The following is a 19794-nucleotide window of genomic DNA, read 5'->3' on the forward strand; positions in this document are numbered from 1 at the left end:
TTTTTGGGCAGAACCAGGGATTGAACTCAGACCCTTGCACTTGCCAGGGAAGTGCTTATTCTGCTGAGCCATCTCCCCAGCCCCTAGAATAGGCAAATCTTCAGGACAAATACTGGACTAAAAGAAGCCAATAAGCACTCAAAAGATTCTCAACACCCTTATTCATTAGGGAAGTACAAATTAAGAATATGGGGAGGTGGGACTTCATACCTCTAGGGCAGTATAATCGAACACTGTGCGTATTAAGCGTCGGTGAGAATGTGGAGCTGTCAGGGCACTGCATTGCTCATGAGAATGGCGGCTGCAGCGCTGCTCTGGGAAGTACCTTGGCGGTTCCTTAAACAATAAAAGCATCGAGTGGCCATGCCATATGACCCAGGAACTCCACTCCTGCCTTGTGAAGAAGAGCAGTCATCTGCATGTTGGCTGAACCTGGCCCTCATCTATGTACTCATAGGTACAGAGCTATCTTTTCCTTCTCTCCTTAACTGGCTTTAAGTAATGAAAATTGGTCTGTCCAAGGCGCCGATGTGTAGTCTCTGAAGCAAGGCCACAGGTCAGTGCTGCTCCTCCTGCCGGTAGCTGCCAAGAAGCTGGGCTCTCGGCTGGGGTGAGCCTCGAGACAGAAGCTGTGACTCCCTGGGGCATAAAAGATTCCGCAGCAGAGCTGGAGTACCGACCCCAAAACGTCAGCTGCTACCTCCGTTGTGTCATGCAGATTGCTCTGCGTGCTGCACAGGTGATCTCAGGCCTCCTCCCCAGCCCAGCTCCCAGCACTCACAGTCACTCATCCCGAGCCACTCCTCTCATGAATTAATAAAACCTGAGTCAGCCCTGGGTTGAGGCCTTTTGTTCTGGTTAGCTGTCACCCTAGCTGGACTTGGGGCCCACGTGGCTCCCCACTACTGTAAATATGCCTTAGTATCTTTATTCTCGTTATGTGTCACACTGGTAGTGGTAGATTGGAATGATCTCACTAGGATTCCAGAGCTCCCTGTACTACATAAATTCCCAAAAGACTTGAAAACAGGGACTCTGGTATTTGTGTGCCGGTATCCATTGCAGCGTTGCTGATGGTGACTCAAAGTTGGAGACATCTCAAGGGTTCAGTGGATGAATGAATCAACAAGCTGTGGTGTATGGAGTATTCTTCAGCCCTAAAAAAGGAACAAAGTTCTAATACAAGCTTACAATGTGATTGAATCTTGAAAGAGTATGCTAAGTGAACTAAGCTAGATACAAAAGGACCACTATTGCATGATTCCATTTATATGGAGCACCCAGAATGAGCAATTCATAGGAATAGCATAGGAAAAAAAAATACAGAAAGAAAGAAATAACATAGAAAGCAGATTGCAGGTGCCAAGGGTGGGGCAGAGGGTGATAAGGAGTTGCTGTTTACTATGTATAGGTTTTCTCTGTTTGAGGGGACAGTGTGTCACTATGCAGTTCAGCCTGACTCTGATCTCACAATGTGGCCTTAAACTCACAACAATCCTGCCTCAGCCTCTTGAGGGCTGGGATTACAGGCATATGCCACCATGCTTGACCCAAGTGTAGGATTTCTATTGGATGATGAAAATATTTTGGAAATGGTGATAGTACATTCTGAGTGTACTACATTTAAAAATGATTAAAATGGGGCTGGAGAGATGGCTCAGTGGTCTAAAGCACCTACTTGAAACAAGCTTGGCAAAGCACAGGGACCGCGGTTCGATCCTCCAGCACCACATGCCAGCCAGCCCCGCCCCCTGGTGGGCTGAGCTGGCCACACACACACAATAAATAAATGTAATAAATAAAAATAAATAAATAAAAAAAATAAAAATGATTAAAATGGCAAGTCTTATGATAAGTATATTTTATAGTAAAAGAAAATGAATTAAATGCTGTTAAGAGTCTTCATTAATTGAAAGTGAAGTATAAGAAAGTGCTGGCAAGATAACTTAGCAGACTAAGTGCCTGCTTAGGCAAGTGCAGGGGCCAAGGTTTGTTCCCCGGCACCACTTGTCACACTGGCCCTGCCCTCAAGTGCCCTGAGCAGGCGTAGTGGCGCACGCCTATATTCCCAGCACTGCGGAGGTTGAAAGCAGGAGGAGCACTATGAGTCCAAGCTGCACAGTGAGACCCTGTATTGAATAACATTAAAAGAAAGAAAGAAAGAAAGAAAGAAAGAAAGAAAGAAAGAAAGAAAAGAACATGCTGTTGCCTGGGGCAAGGGTCCAGGAATCCCGTGGGCCACTGCTGCTGGGAAGCGAGCAGCACCGTCCAGAGCCCAGGCGCATTAGCGGTGGCGCCCCCACTGGGAGACAGTGGTTAAGTGGGCAGCCCGAGGGTGCAGAGTGGGCGGTGTGGCTCAGGACTGCAGGCAACAGGACAGCCATGGAGAGCTTCGTGTGCAGTCCCTGGCACCCTTCCTGATTGCCAGAATAGCTGTACTTAATCTGCTTCTCAGCTACTTCATTTTGTTAATTTTCAAAGAACGACGTTGTGATTTCTTTCTCTCTTTTTTAGTATTTGGTGTCTTTGATCCAGGACAACCTCGGCTGGATGTGGGTTTTCTACTTTTTCATTCTCATGGTACGTGTGCTTTTTTAAAGTTTTGTTTTTTTAACTAGTCATATTTCTTAATAGTTTAGTTCAGAGCATTTTCCTAAGTCACTTCTGGAAACCAGCCAAATTGCTGGCTGCTGCTAAAGACTGTTTTGGGAAAAGTAACATTTGTTAGTCTACACAGCAGGCTCTTTTCTTGAGGAGGGGCAGGACTCTCACCCCTCCACCGAGAGCTGTGTGTTGCTGTACCTGGTTCCAGAACAACAGGCTTCCTTGTGGATCACCAAGCACCGGTCACTGTACTTTTCTGGCTGCTCAGTCTGTGCTGAATAGAATTTGGGTTTGGGGGGAACTGCAGTGTGCGTTAAGCCCCTCGGAGCTAACTCTAGCTAACACTGTGCTGTGTGCAGATGCTGGAATGACGGTGGTCTCGGAGAAAATAGTTGTCACACTCAGCTGTGATTTCGTACCTTCTGGGAAATCGCCAATACAGAAAAGGCCTGTGCTGTTAAAATACTGCTTTCTGGCCAGGCTTGGTGGTGCGTATCTGTTACTCCAGCTCTCAGAGAGCTGGGGCAGGAGGATTGCGAAGTATGGGCTTTATTCAAGGCAGCCCTCACTATGTAGTAGGATCTTATCTCAAAAAAACAGAACAACAGTTCTTTCTGTTTAATGGGTGTGTGATGAACTCTGCCACTTTATTGTGGGGAGGGTCTGCCCGAGGGTCTGATGAAGACCTTAGGGTGCATCCACGGTCCAGGCTGACCTGACGAGAGACAGTGCCCTCCGAGCTGCTACAGGAAGCTGGGATGGCCCAGCTCCGGCACCCTTGCCTCTGGCTTCCGGAGACCATGCCATTCCCTGCCGTTCTGCTGGTGCTCTGCTGCGGGAGCAGGGTGGCTTCTGGTGATATGACAGCTGGGGACTTGCAGCGCACAAAGCTGGGTCTGCAGGCAGCCACCCACTTTTCATGCAATATCCTAACAGCTTTCTGTTCTGCCTGTGCCCATCGTGTCCTTTAATTGTTTAGATTTTCCCCCCCAAATAATGTGACACTAAGTATACTGTGTGATATTAACTATGGTTTTTCAAAAGTCATTTTCAAATCCATTGAAGGGTGGATTAAAAGTTATCTTTTAATTGTTTGAATCCATTTTATGTATTTATTTATTTGGTACAGGGTCTCACTGTGCAGCTCAGGCACGTGGTGATCCTCCTATCTCAGCCTCCCCAGGACTGGGATTATAGGCATGCACAATCACGCCCAGTTTTGGGGCCAGTGGCCCATGCTGACATGATGTGGTATCGGGATCAAACCTGGGTGCTTGTGCTTGCCAGGCAGGCGCAGAGACCACCAAGCTATCTCCCCAGCCCCGCAAATCCATTCTTACGTTCCAAACACAAAGCAGGGAATGGTCGTGTATGGTTCTCGCTCTTTCTTTCCACAGACGAGCTGTACGATTGTATTCATCTCCCCACTGATTGTGAGGGAGGTAGCTTCTCTGGTGCAGCGGAGACAAGCTCATGTGTTGAGTGAGTGACTATGCTCCCGAGGAGCAAAGGACAGTGGGGATACGTGAGGACTGTGAGGTCTTGGCTGTCCCCACGCCAGCCTAACCTGAGCTTGGGAGGCCTCACTGCTGCTGGCCACCAGACCCCTGGCAGCAGGGAGGCTGAGCTGTTTTTCTACACTACAGAATTATTGTGATGACTTCTATTGTTTTTTTTCTCGAATGGACTGACGGGTGCTCGAAACTGCTGGCATCCTCACTTGCCCTGTTGAGGTTTGTCCCTTCAAGCTTAATTGTCCCAGCCTGGGATGCCTGTTCGCCAGACCCAAGACTTGAAGGGACAGAAGTCAGAGCCGTGCTGTCACATTTGCTCAGGTAATGTGTTTGCAGAGAGTAGCTCACCTTTGAAGCATGGATCGTGATGCACACAGGGCTCCGCTGACAGAGCCACAGCCTGCCTGTGACAAAGAACACCTTACCAGCAAGGTGGAGAAGACCGGCTACCTGCATTCCTCGTCTCCAAGGCAACCACTCTAGAAGCAGACACAGCTCCAAGTTATTGTCACTTGTTTTCCTCAACTCTACTCACAGACAGCTGTGGCTCCTGAGTGATGTCTTCTTTTGTTAGGTCCATGTTATGATCATTCCAATATGCGGCCCCTGACCCCTGGGCACTGTGGGGTCCTCAGACAGCCAATCCACACGGGTCCCTGTTCTGGGAGGATGATCCGTGTCATGGGCAGGTTCCTGGGGTCACTTCTGTGGAAGACTGAATTAGAGAAAAGAGAGAGACCTGTTGTCCCTGAGGTATGAAGCATGTGACAGATCACATCAACGGGTTTCCAGTGCCAGAGAGGGAACACTTGTTTCAAAGTTGTCGAGCGCCTGTCTGCAAGGCTGTGAATTTGATGTTAGTCAACATGTTGCTGTCACTCTGTATGTGTATTTTAAATCATGTAAACAAATAGGAAAACGTGCAATGTTGAGGGATGATGGGGGTCAGGGATAGTTTCTTCAGTCTTTTCCTTACTCTCCAAAATGTGGTTTATGGATGAACTTGTTTAATCATGCAGGTTTCTGGTCACTTTATCTATCATTTACTGACATAAAGGGAAAATATGAAACACATGAAGGGGAAACAAAATGACTTTTGTAGTAACCCTCTGTATGGTTATTTGATCTCTGCCAGAGCTTTGCATTGTATTTATTTGATTTCACTGTGGTGCTGGGGATTGGATGGAGGGCGTGGACTGTGCCAGGCTGCCCTGTGTCTAGCTATGCCTTTGAGATTCTGATTGGTGCCTTTCTGCTTCTGGTGGTGAACGTCGCTGGGCACAGGTACTGGTCCCATAGCCTTACCAGGCCACACGATTGTCTCCACTGCCTGTCCCCGTTCCCTGGCACCATGAAGAGGGCTCCTTGCCCTAGCTGGAAGCTGGCATGGCGTGGAGTTTGGATGACTTGCCCACTTGTGCTCTGAGACCTGACTAGGCCAGTGGTGGCAGACCTGCAGCACACCTGCCGCAGCTGGTTGTTCAGATGATCGACAGCTCTAGAAGGTTCGCCATCACTGCTCTGGGTGGTTCCTGCCTTATTGGCCAGCATGGTGACATGTGGCTGTTTCCCGTGACCCTCATTGTCAGTGAGATCTCGTCTTTGTGCTGTGGCGCCGCCCAGGCTTTCTTCCCCAGTGCAGCCACGGCCTGTGAGTGCTCCCTCGAGCACTCTGCAGCTGTACCTGAGGTGCAACTAGAAATAAAAGAAATGCTTAGAGCTGGACGAAACAAGTACTGCTCTGCGGATGTATTTCCGGTTCTCGTTCTGCAGTCTGTGGGGGAGTTAACTTCAGCAAACACCAGAAGTTACCCTAACCTTTCTATCATTTCCCTTTCAGAAGAGACTGTACCGAAAGCCCGTTTGAAAATGTGTCCTCTGTCAGTGGAAATAACTGGGAAAATGTAACGCACAGTGGGAGGCTTTTATACATAAAATAAAGGATTATTGGCTGTGAAAAATTGCCTTTCTAGTGTCTCATGTTCTGAAAGTAAAAATAATAATTAAAAGTTCTTTAAATAATAATTAAACATTAAAAAAACGTGTTTGTGTATGAGTATGTGTGGTACAGGGCCTCCACACAGCAGATGCCTGATCACTGAGTGGAGCTCCCAGCCCCACAGGGAGCTGCTTTTGTTTGCTTGTTGGTTATACTCGCCGTGTAGATCAGGCTGGCACTGAGCTCACTGTAGCCCAGGCTAGCCTCAGATTTGTGGCAATCCTCCTGCCCCAGCTTCCCCAGTGCTGAGCTTGTGGGTGAGCTACCATATCTAGCCTTCTATTGCATGTTGTTGTTGTTGTTATTTGTTTTTTGAGGCAGGGTCTCGCTATGTAGTTCAGGCTGGCCTTCAACTCCTTATGTAGCCCCGACTGGCCTCTCACTCTCAGCAGCCCTCCTGTCTCTGCCTCCCGAGCACTGGGGTTATAGGCATGCACCACCACCCCTGGCCTTCTGTAGCACGGTAATGTATTGGTTCTCCTGACCTTCTGCCCCCTCTCGCAGTTCCTCTTCTGTTAAGCTTTGCTAGTTTCCTTTCTATAAACGATGTCAGTGACTTTCTCTGGGGAGCGCTTTTGCAGGGTGCCAGTCGCCGTTAAGTCCTCAGTGACCACAAAGGACCAGGGAGAGGAAGTTGTCCAGGGTGACAACTGCCTGCGGATGGGAGGTGATGTACTGGAAGGACATGGACTTCACCCCTCAGCCCCTCCCCCCACAGCTCCCCTGCTAGGTGCCGGCGTGAGTGGCTCTCTAGTCCTTAAGGTCCTGAGTCCTGAGGATATAACAGACGCTGGCGCGCTCGCCAGATCAGACATACCTGTGACAGTTTCTGCAGTGCCATTTTTACTCACTCTGCTCTGAGTTTTCTTTCTTCCTTTAAATCTGCTTTCAAAGCCTGACCAGTGCCATTGGGTGTGGGAAAATTTTCCTGGCCCCCATCACCTCTCTTTGCTTGGTTGTCACATCCTTGTCCTGCCCTGGTCCTGCTTCAGTGTCAGTGTGCCCCGAAAATTTTGGGGTCAGGTGGCTAGTGCTGGTTGGAGGATGGGGGGTGGCTGGTGAGGATGCTCATGGGGTCGGCAGGCACACGGGTCTGTCAGACTCAGGGGCTTCGTGGTGCGGCCTCATCCTAGGGTGTCGGCAGCAGGGAGTCTGGGGTGCCAGAGTGCCTGGTGCCCAGGCTGCGCTCTGTCCCCTGCACTAGCTCCTGGGCTGTCTTCTGGCCAGGCCCCGCCTTGTCCCTGTCTTTGGCGCCCTGTTGTCCAGGACCTTTCCTTCCCCTGCCTTGCAGGTCCCCCAGCTTATACCACACTCTGCCCAGGCCCTGTGTGGATTCCTGGTTGTGTTTGGTTGTTTTTGGCTCAGTCACTTCCTCAGTTAAACAGCGAGGGGCACCAGAGTTTGCAGTGTTGGGGCCTCAAGTCCAGGGATAGCAGCCCCTGGATCAGGCCAGGCACACTTGGCTTCCCCTGCCGCCCCCTCTGTGCCCCCGTTCCCTCTCAGCCTCCTTTCTCCCTTCATTCCTGTGTGTGGCGGGTGTGTCGGCATGGAGCTAAAAGCTGCTAACCCAGATGGCTTCAGTGGTTATCAATGTGCCTGGGGATGTCACCCAGAACAAAGAGACGAATGTCACTGCAGTGCGTTCTAGAAGCAGAGGTATAAAACGTAGTTATACATATACTTTTGAATGATTATCATATTTGAAGAGGAATTCTTGCCGGACACCTGGTCGTCTTTGTATCACCATGCCAGGTGAACCCCCAGTACTCTGAGAAACTGAGACAGGAGGATTAGGAGTTTGAGCCCAGCCTGGGCAATTTAGCAAGACCCTGTCTCCAAGTGAAAAATAAAAACGGTTCCGGGAATAGAGTTCAATTTGAAGTCTCTGGGTTCAGTCTCAAGTACCACAGAAAGAAGGTGTGTGTCTATTCCCTTACGAGTCTGCTTCCATCCATCTGGCCCCACTGGCCTCAAGGTGGAGGGTGAGCCCCACGACTTAGCAGAGTGTTACCCAGGCCTGAGCCAGCCCATGCAAGTCTTGTGGGAAGGTGTCTGCACCTGCTGTTGTCCTCAGGCCCCCAGAGCGGCAGGGTCTTAGCTTTGTTCTTCAGTGGCTTTCTGCTCTACATTTGCCTCTTTTTAAAAACTAATTTATTGGGGCTGGTGAGATGGCTCAGTGGTCTAAAGCACCTATTTAGAACAAGCTTAGCAAAGCACAGGGACCGCGGTTCAATCCCCCAGCACCACATGCCAGCCAGCCCCGCCCCCTGGTGGGCTGAGCTGGCCACACACAGTCACACACAAATAAATAAATAAAAATTAAAAAAAAAATAAAAACTAACTAATTTATTTATTTTGAGACAGTCTCCCTAACTAGTCAGGCTGGCCTTGAACTCAAGCCTCCTGCTTCAGCACCAGGTTGAACTCAGGACCTTGTGCTTGCCAGGCAAGCACTTATTCTACTGAGCTGTCTTTCCGGCCCCTCGCACATGTCTTAAGGTTGCCTCTTTCAGTTTCCTGATCCTGCTGTTTGAGTCTGAGGAGAATTTCGCCCCCCCCCCAATACACCCCGCTCCCCTTTCCTGTGTGCACAGTCAACCAGGTGCGATTGGGCACAGCTCCCCAGCCTGACTGATGGCGCAGTGTCTCCCTAACTTTCATAATCCTTTTACCCTTTGTGTTGCCCTCTGGGTAAACCATGTTTTTTTCCTTTTGGCTCGTTCAGAAATTAAACAAAATAGCAAAATCATTTGAAATTCTTTTCAGTTCCCCTTATTCCTGTGGCCCAAAGAAGTTGCTGTCTCAGAACATCCGCTTTGGAGGAGCAAGGGTACAAAGGCCACCCTGCTAGTTGAGCCGGACCATCGGGCTTTAATGGGATAATTGCATTTAGGTAGAACCCCTCATGCAGAGCTTCAAAGCCCTCTCCGCTGTTTAATAGTTATTATCACTGAGCCCTGGAGAGTGACATCAGGATGCCACGGCCTTCCATGTGTGCGTGTGTGTCCATGTGTGCGCATGTATTTCTTCAGCATTTTGTTTCCTTGGTGCTCACTGTGGAAAGTTCTAACAGTGCTGTGGTTGGTTTCCATTAGAAAGCAGTATCCAACTGTCGGGTCACAGGATAAAGATGTGAATGGTGACAGCAAATAAGAAAGCGCCTTAATGGGGCATGGCAGTCGTGCCTGCAGTCCCTGCACTTAGGAGGCCGAGGCAGAAGGGTCTTTATGAGTTTAAGGCCAGCCGGAGTTACATAGTGAGAAGACCCTGTCTCAAAAAAACCCAAAACAGAAACAAAAGCATGAACCTGTGGAGTAGGAGGACAGAGTGCGACAGACGTGGGGACCTTCCCAGGTACCCCAGCTGATAGTGTCTTTCCCTGCGCACCTCCCAGAGGAGCCCGCTGTCCCTAACTTCTGTGCCTGAGTGCTGGGATGACAGGTGTACACACTTGCAGCTTTTTGTTGTTTTATTGTATTCGGACAGTCTCACTGTACTGCCCAGGCTGGCCCTGAGCTTGCTAGGGAGCCCAGGCTGGGCATGAACTTGGGATCCTCCTGCCTCAGCCTCCTGAGTGCCGGGATTCCAGATGTGTGCTGCCTTGGCTGGCTCTGGAACGCAGCTTTTTTTTTTTTTTTTTTTAAATGTATTTGGTACAGTGTCTCACTACACAGCTTGGACTCATGGTGATCTCCTGTTTTCAGCCTCCCCAGTGCTGGGATTACAGGTATGGGCCACCATGGCCAGTCTCTGTGGCCGGCTCAGTGTGCCCTGGGGCAGATACGGTGCCAGAAGATTGAACCCCAGTCCCTGTGCTTGTCTAAGGAGGCACTTGATCCATTGAGCTACCTGGACGCCGGCCCTCTTGATATATTTGAAAGCCTTGTGTGGTGGCACACACCTGTAACTAACCCCAGTACTCAGGAGGCCGAGGCAGGAGGATCAACGCCAATTTGAGACTAACCTGAGCCACATACTGAATTTGAGGCCAGCCTGAACTGCATAGGGAAACGCTGTCTCAAAAAACAAACAAACAAACAAACAAACACCCAGATATATTTGAAGCCAGCTTCTGTTTCTCTTTCAAAGATATCAGGCTTCCAATCTTGACGTTGTATACCCCTTATTCCCCCAGCTGTTGGCTTCTGATTGAGTCTGACAGTCCCTTTCCTTAGTTTACAGTTGTTGAGTATCTTCTTTCTTTCTTTTATGAGACGGGGTGTTGCTATGTAGTGCAGGCTCCAGGATGGCCTAGAGGTCAGTATAGCCCGCACTGGCCTTGAACAGGCAGCGATCCTCCTGCGTCATCCTCCCCAGTGCTGGGATTACAGATGTGTGACACCATGCCTGGCTTCTTTTTTTTTTTAATTTTTATTTTTTGACATAATTTTATTGATAAACTCCCCTTGTCTTTCTAATTTGATTTCTCCTTCTTCATTAATCCTCAGCCCCAACAAAACTGTAGACATGAAGTTCCTCTGCAGCGTTCACACTGCCTTTATTTATTTATTTATTTTGTATTTTAGGGAAGGGTCTACAGGGTGTTCAGAGTCTTACTACTAGATCGGACTCATAGTGATCCAGTGCTGGGATTATAGGTGCCTGCCACCATCCCAGTCTCAATTGCTGGCTCTGCACACCCCACGGGCAGGGTCAGCATGGCAGGCCCAGGGATTGAACCCCCAGCCCACACACTGCCTTTAGCCTTGTATTCACCATTTGTGAAACTCCAGAAGGTCAGAGCTGCAGTCTCACCACGTTGTTTCGGCACTGGGGCGTGAACCCTGGACCAAGCACACTAAGCACAAGCACCACCACTGGGCCACGTTCCCAGGCCCTCAGGTCATGTTGAATCCCCGGCTGGGCCAGCGGTCACCTAACAGGTAAGACTGCAGTCAGTGTTTAATTGAGGGAACTCGAACATTCAGTGAGTGTTTAATTTGCTCTGTGCTAGTACTTGCTGTGGAAAGTTCCAGGTTTTCAGGTTTCTCTAAAATCCACAGATGACTGTCAAATTTTTATCTCTAGCTCCATTTGTTACTCATTTCCCATCCTCAGATGACTGCAAGCCAGGAAATCTCTAGCAGCCTCCGCCTCGGGGCCTCTGAGCTACTGCATTGCCCAGTCTGGCCTAACCATCTGTTATGGTTAGTGTGTAGTTGTCCCCCAAAGCCTCACACAGTCATGGGGCAGCTTCTGGAGTTTGTGATCGATTATTGTGGGTATGGATGCTGCACCTGTCCTGGGGCAGGTAATCTGCATTACAATGCAAGGAGGAGAGAGGCCAGCTAGCTGCCTGAGCTGCTGCCACTCCCTTTGCTCTCTGCTCTTTGCCACCACCCCAAATGGCTGCTCTCTGCCATGTGCCGCTCTGCCTTGGAGCCAGCTGAGTATAGACTGAAACCTCCACCAACTATGAGCTGAATAAACCTTTCCTTCCTTCATTTTGGATATTGGTTATTTTGTCCCAGCCAGGAGAGAAAAGTAACTGAGACAGCTGGGATCATGGGTCTGAGTATGCTGGGATTAAGGGAGTGAGTGCTACACCCAACCTGGCAGACAGCCTGAAGGCAATATGAGGAAAGGAGAGAGGCTTGTCTCTGCCTGTGCTGCCGCTGCTTCTCCCTTTTGTCTTTGCTGTTTTCCACTGCCATGAGCTGCTGCCCTCTTCCCTGTGGAACTCTGCCTTGGAGCCAGCAGAGTATGAACTGAAACCTCCGCAAACTGTGAGCTAAATAAACCTTTCCTTCCTTAATTTTGTGTATCTGGTATTTTGTCCCAGCAATGAGAGAAAGGTAACTGAGACACCATTTATCCATCTACCCACCCATTTATTTACCTAGTTACCTGTTTGTTTGTTTGTTTCTTTATTGGTACTGGGGATTGAACCCAGGGCCTTTGGACTGAGCCCCATCCCCAGCCCTTTTTCTTTTTTTTTTTTTTTTTGTGTGTGGGGTCTTGTTAAATTGCTAAGCTACCCAGACGAGGCTCAAACTTGCAGTCCTCCTGCCTCAGCCTCGCGGAGTGCTGGGATCCCGGGTATGCACCAGCACGCCTGGCTCCTGACACAGGGAGATGCTTTCTGCAGGGAGGCAGCACCCACAAATGAAGTTCTTTCCCCTCTTGCTTCTCCTCTCAGGCTTTCATTCTGGCCTCTAAGCCACCTCTCTCTGCCCTCATTAGTTGTCACAGCTTCGACTACTGTCCCACACCAGGTTGGCTACGGTCACCTGGGACACAGTCCTTTGTGGTGGTGTCCCCTGCACCATGGATGGTGATGTTCCTGCTGGCTCTGTGGTAAGGGTTGCGTGAATATGTGCATCTATAATGAGAACCTGGGAGACCTGCAGTTTGGGAGCAAGTGGGGTCTGCACTGCTCCTCCGCAGAGGTATTGTTGCCGTAGCATTGAGTAACTCCTCCTTTCTTTTAAATAAGCTTTATGGCAATAGCCACTTGGGAGGCTGAGGGGCAGGAGGATTGCAAGTGTAAGGGTAGCCTGGGCAATTTGGTGAGACACTGACTAAATTAAGAGGGCTAGGGTATGGCATAGTGGCGCTGCGCTTGGCCCTGGGCTGAATCTCTAGTACCAGACTCACATGCACACAAGGCTCTGTGGGAGCCTTCTGAACAAAGGCGCGGCCGCAGAAACGCATGCGCATATACACGCACACATGCACGCACACATGCGGAGGACTGTGGTTGGTGAGCATGCAGAAGGCTGGGCACCATTACTCAATTTAGAGCATTTCCTCAACGCATAAGAAACTGTCCACCAACAGCCACTCCCCATTTCTTCAAGCCCCACACAGTCTCTTTTTTTTTTTTATGTGACGAGGCCACCCTGTGTAGCTGAGGCTGGCCTTCAATTCAGGTAATCCTGCTTCAGCCTCCCTGGTTCTAGGAATACAGGTGTGCACCACCATGCCCGGCCAGCCTCTGTCTACAGACAGAGGAAGTGTCCACCCGTGGTGGGGACATTTTATAGAAGAGGAACTGTCTGGTTTGTCTTCTGATGTCTGCTCCGTCACTTTGTGTGTTTTCTGGGTCCATCCGCATGCGGGTACTCACCTGGTCACTAATTTCTGTCACATAAAACCACACCACAGGGCCGGGGAGATGGCTCAGTAGAATAAGTGCTTCCCTGGCAAGCACAAGGGTCTGAGTTCAATCCTCGGTTCTGAAAAAAAAAAAAAGGAAGAAAAACACACAAAAAACACCCGCCCTCAAAAAACAAACAAACAAACAAAAAACAAAAAAACAAAACACACCCCACCGTGTGGCTGCACCTTCACTTTTCATGTATTATGGCAGGAGACTGGTTCGCTTTCACTTGATGTCACTTAAGCCTGCCATTCCTGGTTTTGAGTTTACTCCCAGAGCTGGGCAGCCATGTCTGCTGCTGGAGCACCTCCCCTACCCAGAAGGAGCCTCGTCCCTACCCTGTTCCTGGCATCCTGTCTCCAGCTATACTCTGGATGTGGCAGAGGGGGAACCGCAGAGCTCGCGTCTCCCAGGCGTCTCCCAGGCCTGACTTCCGCCAGGCACCCTGGCAAGGCTCCGTTGTACCTCTTCTGCTTCCGCGTCTGTCTGTCTGCAGGGCTGCTGCCTGACTGGTGTTGCTTTGAATGTTCTGTCTTCCCCAGGCTTTTTCTGTGACCCCGATGACTGGGGAGCCAGCTGTTGCTTAGCAGCCATGAAGGGCTGTTCCCCAAGAGCAAGCACCCAGAGTTCAGCCACTCCTTCATCACAGCACACGGTGGGTCTCACTGGGGTAGGCAGGGCATCTGCCTGAACGCATGTCCAGATTGTATCCTCAGCAGGTGCTAAAGCAGTAGATCCTTAGTCTTGTGGACAACATACTGTCTTGTGTTTATACACATAGGTTTGGATGTGTTGTGGGTTGTGTTCCTATGCATTCAGCTGTTTCTGCGGGGAGTTGGTGGGTTTTGAGGAGTCCCTTGCTATGTAGTTTAGGCTGGTCTCTAACTCGCTGGGATCCTTTGCCTCAGCCTCCTGAGTAGATTACAGGTATGTGCCACAACGTGTGGGTTCCTGCTGACTTCTTTGTTTTATTTTATTTGGTTGTTGGTTAGAGACAGGGTCTCACTATGTAGTATCTCAGGCTGGCCTTGAACTCCCCATGTAGCCCTAGGCTGATCTTGAAATCATGATCCTCCTGCCTCAGCCTCCTGCAGTCTAGGATTTTAAGCATGTTCAGCTCCCTTGGTAACTTCTGACCTACTGTACTCTCTGCCTGTGAGTGTGCCTATTCAACACATTTCATGTAAGTGTATTTATTTAATCTTTATCCTTCTGCACTGGCTTCTGTCATTCAACATGATGTCTTTAAAATTCTGCCATGTGGTATCATCGCTTCATTTCTTTTAATGGATGAATAATATTGTGCTGCGTGGACATACCATGTTTTACTTACCCACCCATCTATTGAGGGATACTTGAGTTGTTCCCCTTTTGCTTCACAGAACAGTGGCATACAAGTATCTGTAGTAATCGTAGCGCTTGGAGGGCAGAGGCCGGAGGATTGTAGCAAGACTGAGGCCAGCCTGGGCTAGATAGTAAGCTTGAGGCCAGGCTGTGTTCATAGCAAGAGCCTGTCTCAGAAAACAAACCCCTCAAAAATGACCCGCCTTCTCCCTGCCCCCTAAAAAAAGTGAATTCCTAGTGTGTTTGATGCTGGGGTCTAACCCAGGGCCTCTGGTGCTCTATGGCTGGCTCCTCCCCTGGCCTGCTTTACTGGGCACTCAGAGGTGGGACTGCCGGGCCACGGGGTCATTCTGTGTTTAGCTTTTTGAGGACCTCACTGTAGAATTTTAAAACTCAATTTAACTCTCAAACACAAGGGCTTCCACACAAACACAATTTTTTTTTTAAGTTCTCTTGAAAAAGAATGAGAATTCTGACACTTTCAGGGTATCGGGGTGTCAGCTCTGAAGCCCACACCAGGTGAATCGGGGGGCACTGGTGTTCTCTGCTTGGGCCCCGTGCTAAGCCTTCGGTCAGAGCCTTAGCACCTTGATGTTCGGTGCGGTTCAGTGCAGGGTCTTGCCACGTAGTCCAGGTGGCCTCCCTTGCTGAGATCTAGCTGTTCCAGCCTCCTGAGTGCCCGGATTACAGGCATAATGCCATCCTCCCGGCCTCTCCCACAGCCACACTTGTCACGACTACATCCTGCCTCCCTCTCCCTGTGCTGGCTGCGACTGCAGCTCCGACCGCCCATGAGCAGAGCCAGGCACGTGGGGCCTGGTGTCCTGGTTACACTGAAGTGTGGGCTCCAGAGCAGAGTGTTAGGGCAGAATTGATTCAGCACAGCTGGGACCTACTGCACTAGACTATTACAAGAAAACAGGAAAAAACTAACATCGGGGAAATGAGTTGCAGATTATAGGCAACAAGGAAGGGCTAACCACTTCCTCATTTGAAATATTTCTTCATTTGACTTTTCTTTCTTTCTTTTTTTTTTATCACCCTTGTCTGAAGTCTGATGAGGATCATCTAAAAGTTGGTTTACAGAAAACAGATCCAGTCTCACTGGACAAGTTAGTAAGAGATTGGATTAAAATGGGAAGTCAATAGCCAGAGGCAACAGAATAAATTTGGCTCACACTCTATAAAATATAACTCGAAATGGATCATATCCCTAATTAGAAGAGCTAAAACTATAAAACTCCTAGAAAAAAAAAACCCAGAAATAAATTTTGTGATGTGCAAAATTAAGTGGTTTCTTAGATACTTAGCTAAAGCACAACAACCAAAGGAAAAAAATAGATAAATTAAATTTTAGCAAACTGAAAGCTTTTATTTTTCAAAGGACATTGTGAAAACAGCTCTCAGATGGGAGAAAATGGTTGCACGTTATATATTTGAAAGGAACTTGTGTCCAGGAAATATAAGGAGTTCTTAGACCCAACAAGAAGAAGAGAAAACCCCATTCAAAGCAGCCAGAGGGGCTGGGGGCACTGGCTCACACCTCTAATCCCAGCTGCTTGGGAGGCTGAGGCAGGACAATCACAAACTTGAGAGAAGCCTGTCCTGAGACCATGTCTGAAAAAAAATACTTTATAAAAAGGCTGAGAATGTAGCTCACCATTTCCTGGAGTCCCATCACAGTAATGCAAAAACAGAAGGAAACAAACCAAAAAACTTCGAATAAAGCAAAGAGGAAAAAATAATGGCACAGATCTGGAGAGACATTTTTCCAAAAGAAGATGTAGACCTGAAATGGTCAATAAGCCAGTGAGAAAGCTCGGCATCGTTAGTTAGTCAGCAAACACAGACTTGGTGCCACAATGTCAAACCACCTCATAGCTACCAGGAGGCTATAATGAAAAAGGTGAATGCTAGCAAGTATTGGTGAAATTGTGATGAAGCTGGAATACCCGCGCATTGCTGCTGGTCTTGGTAAGCAGTGTGGTCTCTTTGGATGGCAGCTTGGTGGTTCCTTTCCACTCTTAAGGATACACATAGGAGACCCACTGCTGTTAGGGACTGCTGGACTGTGCTGGACTGCTTTGCTGAATTCACGCACCTACAATACTTAAATGGCAATGGAATGCCCATCTCTGACAAAGCTAAACGAAAAAAGGGAATACAAATGAAGGACCATTTTGTATTTGTATATACAAAATAGTTAAGATAGATAGACAAGTATTGAAACTGTCCTACTAATTGGATTTGAAACTATGGGGAAAAAAAGATAGACAGCTATTTTCTCTTAATTCAATGAGAAGAAAGATTTATACTAATAGTGTTTAGACAGGATATCATGTCTGCATATTGTACTATGAATAACCACTACGAAGACAACAATATGCAATGTATTAATTATTGAAACTGTCCTAATTGGTTTTGAAACTGTCTCATTGCTATTTGTTTCTCAAAAATTTTTTTTAAAATTTTATTTATTTATTTGTGTGTGTGTGTGTGTGTGTGTGTGTGTGGCCAGCTCAGCCCACCAGGGGGCGGGGCTGGCTGGCATGTGGTGCTGGGGGATTGAACCGTGGTCCCTGTGTTTTGCTAAACTTATTCTAAGTAGGTGCTTTAGACCACTGAGCCATCTCACCAGCCCCTGTTTCTCAAAAAATTAATAAAAAAGGGCATATACATAAGAGGAACGAAAGCACATGTACAAACAAGCTTGTATGCTAGTATTCACTGCAGAATTATCTACAGTAGCCCTAAAGTAGCAAAATGTCTTTCATTTGATGATGGGATAACCAAAATGTGGTACAGTATATCCATGTGGTAGAATATTCAGCTGTGAAAAAAAATGAGGTACTGATATATACTGTAGCTAGTTATGTCTTGTAAATATTGTACCAAGGAAAGAGGTCATCTCTAACTCATATCCACAGTGTGATCCCATTGATATGAGTTCAAAATGGAAAACAAGAGCAATAGAGCTGGGCATGGTGGCACATGCCTGCAATCCCAGCACCCTGTAATCCCAGCACCCTGTAATCCCAGCACTCTAGGGGAGGCTGAGGCGGGAGGATTATTGTGACCTCAAGGCCTGCCTGAGCTGCACATGGAGGCCCTGTCTCAAAAAACAAACAAACAAACAAAAATATACCAATAGAAACCAGATTGATGGTTGTCTGAGGGTGGAGGAGAGAAAAAGAAGCCGCTGCCAGTGAGCACAAGGCTACAGAAGCTCTGGCACGACGTGCTGTTTGCCGTTCTCCTCCACGCAGAATAAATGTGGGTGGAGGGTACAGTAAGATGAAAATGTTGATCATTGTTGAAGCTGGGGGAGGGGCACATGGTGTTCTCTATGTTAAAATATTGGCCAGATGTAGTGGTGCACATCTGTAATCCCAGCACTCTGGAGGCTGAGACAGGAGGAGCGTCTCAAGTTTGAGGATAGCCTGGACCACATAGTGAGTTCAAAGACAGTCTGAAATAGTGAGACCCCATCTCGGCTCCCCCCCAAATAAGTCTTTACAAAAATATTTTTCACCCTAAAAGTTTAAAAGAGAGGCCTGGTGTGGTAGGACATGCCTGTAATCCCAGCACCAGGGAGGCTGGCAGGAGCACTGCAGCAAGCTGAGGCCACACAGCAAAATAATAGAGATTATTTTGGTCTCTCTTGGTCCTGGGAGCCAGAAGCCAGAAATGCAGTTGCCTGTGAGCCAGTGAGCCAGCCTCGGCGCAGCTCTAGGAAGAGCCTGCCCTGCCCTTCCCGCTTCCAGTTCTGCGACTGTCCCTGGCCTCTGGCAGCAGACCTGCCAGCTGCCTCTGCCTCCCAGGCTGTCTCCCCTCTGAGTCTCCGCCTCCCTTAGCTGGCCCAGTGAGAGCCCTGGGCTGGCTCAGGCTGGTGCTGACTGAGTCTGACCTCGCGTGAACCAGAGTGGCCTGGATCCTGAAATTCCACACAAGGCCAGCTGTCCAGGCAACGCGGGTTGGGGTGCCATTGCATTTATTGGGGTAACTCAACCCTCAGAAGGGCACAGCAGGGTAACAGGCCCAAGATGGGCTCTTGGCAGCTTACATGGTAGCGAGGGACTGCAGGCCTGGCGACCGCAGCGCCGTGCATGGCTGGCTTTAGCTGATCGCGTCGGCAGCAGCAGCTTTTCTGAGCCTGTCCCCCTCGGCTGCCTTGACTGCAGTGACGCATCTCTCCTCCTGCCCGTCAGCTCCTGTCACCAGGAAGTTCTTGGGCACAATTCCAACGGCATTCACTTCTGTGTTCCAAGAAAAGTAAGTTTCTTCCTCTGACAGGGCAGGCACAAGCGGAGTTTATCTTTCCAGCTGGCTGCTGAAGTTATTTTAGACTCTAGTTAGATTGAACCAGAAATAATTCCTCCACTGCTACTTCCTCTGACACATTATACACTGACTCTAACGGAAGATTACATTGTGTGGGGCTTTGCCCTTCCAGCTTACTCTAGCCTTTGACCAACAGCAGTCAAGTCTGACTTTGTGATACCTGACATGGTGGCACACTCCTATAATCCCAGCCCTCAGGAGGCTGAGGCAGGCGGATCACTGCGAGATCAAGTCCAGCCTGAACTACATGGTGAGACCCTGTCTCAAAAAAAAAAAAAAAAAATCTGACTTCTATAATACTATGCTACCATTGTAATAAACCAGATGTCCCTTGCAGTGTGTGTCCAGGCATCTCTAGCTGAGTTGTACGCAGGAGGTGCGAGTGTTTTGTCAGCTGTGGGGAGTGCCTGCCCCCGAGATGCCAGCCTGACACCAGTTCCCATCCCCAGGAGGAGTCCAAGCATTCGCTTCTCGTTGCTTCAGGAGCATGCAGGGGACCACAGACGCAGGAGCTGACCCTCTGTGGAGGGCAGGAGGAGGTCAGCCTGACAGGGTGGAGGGCAGAAGGCAGGGTTGGGCTGGCTGTAAAGAGTTTTGTTCTCTTCCTATGCTGGGGACAAAGCCCAAGGCCTCTGCACTGACCTACTTCCCCAGCTCTCTTTGATTTTGTAATTGAGACAACACTGAGTTGCCTGAGCTGGCCTTGAATTTGCAGTCTTCCTGCCTCAGCTTCAGAGCTCTAGGTTTACTGGTCTGGGGCACTTGCCTGGGGCCTCTGTGGGTTCCCAGCCAGCGACTGAGAGCTGCATGAGCTCTAGATGAAGTAAAGGTCCTGGGTCACCGCTGGCCTTCACACAGGGACAGGCAGCAGACAGCATGAGGAGAAGGCT

The 19794-nt window shown here is 49.0% G+C and overlaps 1 protein-coding gene across 1 annotated transcript in view; it reads left to right on the plus strand.

Annotated features, from left to right (window-relative positions):
- Slc37a3 (solute carrier family 37 member 3) overlaps positions 1-6073 on the plus strand; it is a 37393-nt gene extending 31320 nt beyond the window's left edge. Inside the window, exons 13-14 of the mRNA XM_004629135.2 lie at positions 2515-2580; positions 4002-6073. Of these exons, the coding sequence (XP_004629192.1) occupies positions 2515-2580; positions 4002-4094 (159 nt within the window). The 3' untranslated portion in view covers positions 4095-6073. The remainder of the gene's footprint in view (positions 1-2514; positions 2581-4001) is intronic.
- Positions 6074-19794: the final 13721 nt, after the last annotated feature.

This window comes from Octodon degus, unplaced genomic scaffold (assembly GCF_000260255.1).
Source record: "Octodon degus isolate 3935 unplaced genomic scaffold, OctDeg1.0 scaffold00027, whole genome shotgun sequence".
In the NCBI taxonomy this organism is placed as follows: domain Eukaryota; kingdom Metazoa; phylum Chordata; class Mammalia; order Rodentia; family Octodontidae; genus Octodon; species Octodon degus.